We start from the raw sequence: 8328 nt of genomic DNA, 5'->3' as shown, positions 1-8328 counted from the left end.
TTAACAAAAAAAAAGTGTAATTTTAACAAGAAAAGATGTAATTTTAAAGAAAAAAAGTGTAATTTTAATAGAAAAAAGTGTAATTGTAACAGAAAAAAGTTTAATTTTAACAGACAAAAGTGTAATTTTAAGCAACAAAAGTGTAATTTTAGCTAACAAAAATGTAATTGTAACGGACAAAAGTGTAATTTTAACATACAAAAATATAATTTTAGCTAACAAAAGTGTAATTTTAACAGAAAAAAGTGTAATTTTAACAGGAAAAAATGTAATTTTAACAAAAAGTGTAATTTTAACAAAAAAAGTGTAACTTTAACATAAAAAAGTGTAATTTTAACAGAAAAAAGTGTAATTTTAACCAAAAAAAAGTGTAATTAGTGTAATTTTAATGGATATTAACAAGGCGAGATTTGTAAAATATAAAACAAGACAATATAATAATAAGACGAGATTTTAAATAACAAATCTGAAAAAATATAGTCCGTATAACCTAGCAAAAAAAAAAAATATACAAGACCCACAATATTAAAGATCTAAAAAAAAATCGAAATGTGAACTAATTTTTTTTAAAAAAAACAAGAACTAAAAAGATGATAGTAGATCTGAAAAAATAAAGCACCCACAAATAGTTTGTAGGTTGGTAAATAATCCGGGTGAAATATTGGCATTACACATCATCTCTAAACTGTTCATACTCGCAAGTGCGTGCGTCCATCGACAATGCATTTTCAAAATTTCCAACAGTGGGACAACATTTTCAAAATGATAGTTTTTCCATGTCTTCACCTTTGCAGCTAAAAAGGTGAAGAGATCTTAGGCTTGTAAACCCCTCTTGGTCCAACAGTGGGACAACATTTTCAAAATTTCCAATTCCCGACAACAATAAATAATCAGCCTTCTTAAACAATAGCTTGAGACAGCTGCGGTTGAAGACGGCGGAAGGAGGAGGAGGCGGTGAGGAAGAGGGTCGCGGGTTGTAGGTGACGGGTTGTGGTCTGAAACTCGTCAGATCTGGCGGTTAAAGAAGGTTGTGGGTGACGGGTTGTGGCGATAGGGTGACGGGTATGTGGGTGACGGGTTGTGGCGACAGGAAGGACGAAGGGAGCGGTGGTGTTGAATGGTGCGGTGGTGGAGGAGGCGAGTAGGGTGACGGTGGTGGGAAAGGTGGTCGGGTTGGGAAGAAGTGGTGGGGTGGTTGGGTTGGTGAACCGGTGAGGATGAGAGTTTGGTTTTTTTGTTGGTTTTTTTTTGTTGGGAATTATAGAGAGAATGTGGTATAGAGAGAGATGAGTGGTGTGAGATAATGATTTAATGAGGGATATGAGAGAAAGGGGAGTGTTTAATTAGATAGGTTAGTGATTAATTAGTTAGAGTATGAGAGATGGTGTAATTAAACACAATTTTGGCCTTTCAATCTCAGCCCCTTATTTTCGAGATCTAATGGTACAAAATAGGACTTATGGACTCACATGTAAGAGGAGGACTCATTTGATCCTATTACTATATATATATATATATATATATATATATATATATATATATATATATATATATATATATATATATATATATATATATAGGAATGGGATCATGTGAGTATCAATACTATATATTAATTCCAGAAACCAAGGGACTTTAATGTAATTAAAGAAAGTTATACAAATTAATTATACTATATAGACTTAAATCACTAGCACCGTGTGATGGACCCGATTAAGGGATCTCAATGCAAATATTATATAGTTTGGGTTAAAATTAAATTATATGGAAGTTTGGTAATTTTCCTAAACATTTGTAAGAAACTAAAACATGGTCAATTTCTTTAAAATAAAATAATTAATTAATAGGGTCAATTTCCTTAAAATAAAATAAATAATTAAGATGGACAATTTCTAAAAGAAAGAAGATGCTTGGTAATTTTCCTAAATATTTATAGAAGACTAGAAGATGGTCAATTTCCTTAAAATAAAATAATTATTTAGTATAAACATGCACACTTATGGTATTAATTATTATAATCATAAAATTATATATTAAATTTAAAATTTATGCAATTTTATTAAACTTTATAGTTTATTAGATGTATAGGAATGTTAATTATTTAACATACACAAATATAATATAAGTAGGTTATAAATAATTCAAGTTAGATTCCATGATATATAATATTGCATAATTCTTTCGATTTGATTTAATGCATATATTTATATAAATATATAATTCTCTTAAAATTGCAGGCCTAAGTAGTAAAAGTAATTTTATCAATAAAGAAAAGAATTGTAGTAACATTGAATATAGTTATATAATAGTAATCACTCATTTAAATAGTAAAAGTAACAATATTATCAGCGATATTAAAGAAAGTGGTAGAAACAACAACGAGAGTAGTGAAATAATCAATATTAATGCGGCAATAGTGAAAGTAACAATAATTACGACTGAAGTAGTGAAATTATCAATATTAATGCGGCAGTAGTGGCAGTAACAATAATTACGGCGGGGGTAGTGAAAGTAACAATGGTTACGGGCAAGTAGTGAAATGTCATTACTATTGTTTCATTAATAAGTGTAAAATATTAATGGCGGGAGTAGTTAATTAGTTTCAAAATTTATTTCATCGTAATTTTAGGATATGTCATAGAAAAATATATTAATGATAAATTTATGGGTTATGCAACTTTAAGTAATTTTATTTAATGAAAAAAAATTAATGGTAAGTAGAGGTAGCCCGGGCGAAGCCGGGCACCAATACTAGTTACTTATATATTTGAGGATTGAGGATTAATACTATGATAGGTATTTAGGATGAAAACAAGCAAGGACAAATTTGTAATTTAACACCTGCCTATATAAACCACTTTTTACACCCAAAACCGTTATTTCCTCCTTTTTCTTCTTCTCCCTTCAACTTCTCTCTCTACTGTAGCTTCTTCCTCCATTGTTGAGCTGGAAAACCCTAGAATTTAGGCGTCATCTCCGTTTTTCGTCCTCATTCTTCACAATTATCATATTATTCCAATTAGTTCGTTTGATCAGGTACGTAATTTGCGTTTTTCGTCCCTAAGTTTCGAATTCGTTGTAACATTACTCTGTTTGTTCTTTTTTCGTTTGAATAATTTGAATTTCATCTTTTGCTTTTGTTTGTTATTTTCAATTTAATTTTGTGTTTCCTCAAATTCGATACGTTTTTGTGTTTATTTCCAGGTTTTGCTGCTCATTCTTCACAATTATCATATTATTCCAATTATTTCCTTTATTCAGGTACGTAATTGCCATTTTTCGTCCCTATGTTTCGCCTTCGTTGTTATCTTACTCTGTTTGTTCTTCTTTTCGTTTATATGCTTTGGATTTCATCTTGATTTATTTGTAATTTTCAATTTACTTTTGTGCTTCCTTAAATTCTGTACGTTTTTGTTTGATTTCCAGGTTTTCCTGCTCAAAATCTCTGCGTATTCAATAATCATTGCGATGTCTGGTATGTTATTCTTCTTAATTTTGTACTTTCAGCGTATTCTCGAATCTCTGCGTATTCTCTCTTTATTTTGTACTTTCAGCTTTCAATCACATGTTCGTTATACTTTTGGTACATATTTTTTGTTCATTGACGTTCTTTTTTTCCTCAATATGTGATATTGTTTTCTACACCTGGTGATATTGTGTATGTTGATATGTACCATTGTATATTCACCTTTATGATATTGTTTTCAACTTCATGTGTGATATTGTTCCAGAGTACGTGATATTGTTTTCCTGGACATGTGATATTGTTCAGCCACCTGTGTGATATTGTTCCTGCAACATTCCTTGTGATATCGTTTTCCATCTTCATGTGTGATATTTTTCCCAAACAACGTGATATTGTTTTCCTGGATATGTGATATTGTTCAGCCACTTGTGTGATTTTGATTTCGTCCATATCTTTTAAGCCTTTTTCTTGTTATTTTACATTTAACTTTTCTTGGCCAATCCTACAAGTAATGTAACTTCTTCTTCCTGTAATGATCTTCATGTCTCTGCTATTACCTCTAAAGATAGTAATGATATTGTTGAGTCTTCAATTACTTCTACTGTTCTGATTGAACCACCTGATGCATCTAGTTCTACTCCACATGTTGAACAACATTCTGTTCCTTCTCGTGTGCATCAACTACTTTTGGACTCCACACCTGGTGGTAGTGAATTGTGGACAAGGAATGTTGCACCTGAGTTTAAACCTTATATTGGCCAGTTGTTTGGGACGTTAGAAGAAGCTATTAGTTTTTATGATGTGTATGCAGAAGCATGTGGTTTTGAACCTAGGAAGTCTTCTAAAAAAAGGTCTGTTTCTGGTGATGTGAAGTATAAATTTGTTGCTTGCAACCATGAAGGTTTTAGAGATCGTAAGAGGAAGGCTACTGTTTTAGATAGTGGAAAGGAGCAGGCAACTCCCAGGCCTTTTGATATCAGGAACACTAAATTAACTAGGATTGGTTGTACTGCTATGATTAAGTTTCGCTATAATGGGGATGGTTATGTTGTTTTTCAGTTTCGTGAGTGGCATAATCACCGTCTTTGTTCACTTAGAAATCAACAGTTTAAAAAAAAACACAGGCACCTCCATCTTTACCATAAAAAGACAATTATTGATCATTCAAGGGTTAATCAAGGGCCAACAAGGGCATTTAGAAATGTCAAGGAATATGTAGATGGCTATGAGAATGTTGCAGCTCAACTGGTTGATTTTAAGAATTTTGGAAGGGATATCAAATGTTTCATAGGAGACCGGGATGCTCAACTGTTTGTTAACTATTTTGAGGATAAACGTGATACCACTGAAGGTTTTTACTTTGCTTATGAGGTGGATTCTGGTAAATGCTTGGTTCGTGCGTTTTGGTGTGATGCAGAGTCTCGTAGAAACTATGCTTTGTTTGGTGATTACATCACTTACGATCCAACTTACAAAGATTTAATAAGTATTGTATGCTTTTCACTCCTTTTACTGGCGTAGACCACCACAAAAGGTCGATTACTTTTTGCTTCGCGTTGTTATTTCATGAGGATGAAGATTCGTTCACGTGGGTCTTTCAAAAGTTCCTTGATGCTATGGGACAGCGAGAGCCACACTGTATAATAACTGATCAGTGTGCTGGAATAAAGCTGGGTTTGCGTGTTGTCTTCAAACATGCTAAGCGCAGATATTGCATGTGGCATATCATGCAAAAGCTTACTGATAAGGTTGGGCCTGCAATTTCGAGAGAGACTGATTTTGTCAGCCGTTTGAATGCTATTGTTTGGGATGCTGAGTTAGAACCTCTTGAATTTGAAGAAAAGTGGTGTCAGTTGGTCAATGAGCATAATCTTGACGGTAATTCCTGGTTGTCAACCATGTTTAGAAAAAGGAGGAAATGGATCCCAGCTTATTTTCGTGATGTTCCTATGGGTTGTCTATTACGAACAACTCAACGTTCTGAGAGTCAGAATAATTTTTTCAAGCGTTTTGAAAATGCACATGGTACACTTGTTGAATTCTTGATGCGGTTTCAAAGTGCCATTGATGTACAGCGCAATACTCAAAAACAACTTGATAGAGACGATGATTGTACTCTTCCACAATTAGCGACTTCTCTTAAGTTGGAAGCTCATGCTTCCAAGGTTTATACAAATGCTGCTTTCTCGTATTTTCAAGTAGAAGCTTCTGCTTCTATTTGTTCTCTTAGTGTTGGTGGCTTCACACCACCTGCAAACGGTGTAGAATTAATTGGTATTGCTGATGCCAGAACGCAGAAGACCTACCAAGTCGTCTACAATTATCTAACGAATGACGCTGAATGTTCTTGCAAGTTGTTCAACAGAAGGGTATTATTTGTAGACACATTATCCGGGTTTACTCGGAAAACAAGTCCACACTTTGCCCGATAAATACATTCTTATGCGGTGGACCAAGAATGCACATAAGATCCCTCTTTATGGTCCACATGGTGAGTTAATTGAGGATTTTGATGCCACTGATTTACGAAAGATGGAAATGTGCAAATTATGGTCGAGTTCTACGCGACCATCAAGTGCTCAAGAATGTGTCTACGAAGGACATCACTGATCTTGTTGACACACTTAAACAATTCAGGGTGAAACTCAATCCACAATCGTAGTCAATGACCAAAGAGCAGGAGTTGGAGATGCTTCTTGGGTGCGCTTTCTCAACCGAGGTGAGGATTCTACCACCTCGTCGGAGCCTGAGAACAAGGGTAGCGGGAAGAGAATGATCTCCAAAAAGCAACAATGCATAGTTAAAGCAGAGAAGCCTAAAAGGCTTTGTCGTAATTGCAAACAAATGGCTCACCATGATAAACGTAACTGTCCTAATGCTTTTGTACCTGATGCCGACAATAAGGTATGTTCACCATGAACAGTCTATGTATGAAACTTTTTATCTATGCTGTATGGTCACGAGTCAGAAACAATACCAAATGTTATTTAAAATAATATCACATCTTATACTAAACAGTATCACTATTTGACGATACCAGAATGTGATATTATTTGAGGATAACAGAATGTGTCAACACATCTGTCTCAACTTTCTTTTATATTTTCCTGGTAATTTTAGAAACAATACCACACCTTATTAGAAATAATATCACACTTTTGTAGTACACAAGATATCACTTTGCTTGAGGATAATAGAATGTGATATTGTTTGTAATTGTTCCGAGATAGAAACAATATCACACTTCATTTGAAATAATATCACTCCTTATATAAAATAATATCACTGTTTCACCTTTTTGTATTTTCAGGGTAGTTCAGATGAGGATGATGCTGATGATGGGGTTGATCGGTCGAAGGAGTTTTTGTTGATGGCGCTCATTAATTATAGCAGCAGCAAATAGACGACATTCTTTATGACTAGTATATTAATATAGACCACAACATTTATTAAAGTATAAATTATACTTTATTTTATATAGAAAGTACTGACTCGTTTTAGAGAATATTTGATTATTTTATTTGTCTCAGTTGTCTTATTTTTGTATTTTTGTGATACTGAGAAACAATATCACACCTTACATTTATATATTTCACATCTTACTCTAAACAAGATCACTACATCAGGACTACTATATATGCCTTTTGCTTTAAGATTTTCACATCTTCTCGTTTTGTGTGTTGTCAAAATATGGCGCTTTATAATATGCTTCTCAGCTTTCTAACACAATATCAACTTGTGTACACAACAATATCACAACATTGTGAAAACAATATCAACGTAAGACTTAAACTTACATATTCATATTGTGATATTGTTTAGTCATCTGTGTGATATTGTTTAACATACTTGTGCGATCTTGAGAAGCAATATCAACTTTACACACAACAATATCACAACATTCTAAAAACAATATCAATGTGAGATTTAACAATCCATATCCATAGTGATATTTTAAAGTAAACAATGTGGTATTGTTTTAGCCCCGTGTGATATTGAGAAGCAATATCACAAAGAACTATTACACAATATCACACCAAACGTGAAATAATATCACACTTTAGCAAATGTTAGATGACATCCAAAATAGTCATCACTACTTTACCATTATAAAAAGTTACCATTAAATTCATTTTTGTACTACCATTACATACCCTTTAGTTTAATTACAACTTCGTTCTAACAAATATAGTAGTCCTAATTCCTTCCTCTACCTCTACCGCGGTTCTTCGGATTTGCAACGGTCTTAATCCTACCACGTTTGTATGTTATTGCGGGCTCGTTCCTACGATCTTCACCATCTTTTCCTAATCGGCTCCTCTCAGAAAGCATATCCATACCAACAAATCAGTTATTATTTCTGGACACCTTTGTCCTAATTACTATCTATCTTTTTGTATATACAATCGTAAATTGTTTTTACCTTTTCCTAGGAGATTGCCGAAGAATTGGCAATTCTGTGTTAATAATCGGTTTCTTAGTACAATCCTCCTTTGCTGTTTTTGGAACATCTTCTTTATTTGTCTCCTCCACAACAACATCAGCATTCTCTTTTGTTTGAACTTCTGCCATTGGTACTTCCTCTTTCTGCTTCCCTTTCGCCTTTTCGTTGTTCTTCCTCTGTTGCTTCAATGTCTTCCATATTTCATCCTTCCTATCTGAAAATTCTTTTACTTTTCCGATCAAAGGTGTTCTGTTCTCATTTATGTCAGCTAAAAGCAATCTTCTTGCCATTTCTAGCCGATAGTATCGCCTATACACTTTTTGGTTCAGGTCGGCTTCAAACATTACACCTCATATCGAATCATGTGCATCATTAAGAAGTTCCCGCACTCGCATTGTCATCTCTCGTCTTTTGCCAA

General features: G+C 33.7%; 1 protein-coding gene across 1 annotated transcript; it reads left to right on the top strand.

The window, feature by feature from the left end:
- The first annotated feature begins 2789 nt into the window (after positions 1-2789).
- On the top strand, positions 2790-6869 carry LOC141640032 (protein FAR1-RELATED SEQUENCE 5-like). Its single transcript, XM_074448994.1, has 7 exons — positions 2790-2796; positions 3205-3261; positions 3427-3475; positions 3976-4952; positions 5045-5835; positions 6104-6370; positions 6777-6869. Exons 1-7 carry the CDS (start codon positions 2790-2792, stop codon positions 6867-6869), a joined length of 2241 nt encoding a protein of 746 aa, XP_074305095.1.
- The last annotated feature ends 1459 nt before the right edge of the window (positions 6870-8328 follow it).

The sequence above is a fragment of the Silene latifolia genome, unplaced genomic scaffold, assembly GCF_048544455.1.
Source record: "Silene latifolia isolate original U9 population unplaced genomic scaffold, ASM4854445v1 scaffold_70, whole genome shotgun sequence".
Lineage (NCBI taxonomy): Eukaryota > Viridiplantae > Streptophyta > Magnoliopsida > Caryophyllales > Caryophyllaceae > Silene > Silene latifolia.
The sequence above is the reverse complement of the archived record's forward strand: the minus strand, read 5'-3'. Positions and strand labels throughout refer to the sequence as shown.

Excerpts from the sequence above, each read along its gene's own strand:
- LOC141640032 (XM_074448994.1), top strand. Across the intron at positions 3,262-3,426 it reads CAATTATTTCCTTTATTCAG|GTTTTCCTGCTCAAAATCTC; the intron begins GTACGTAATTGC and ends TTTGATTTCCAG. Across the intron at positions 6,371-6,776 it reads TACCTGATGCCGACAATAAG|GGTAGTTCAGATGAGGATGA; the intron begins GTATGTTCACCA and ends TTGTATTTTCAG.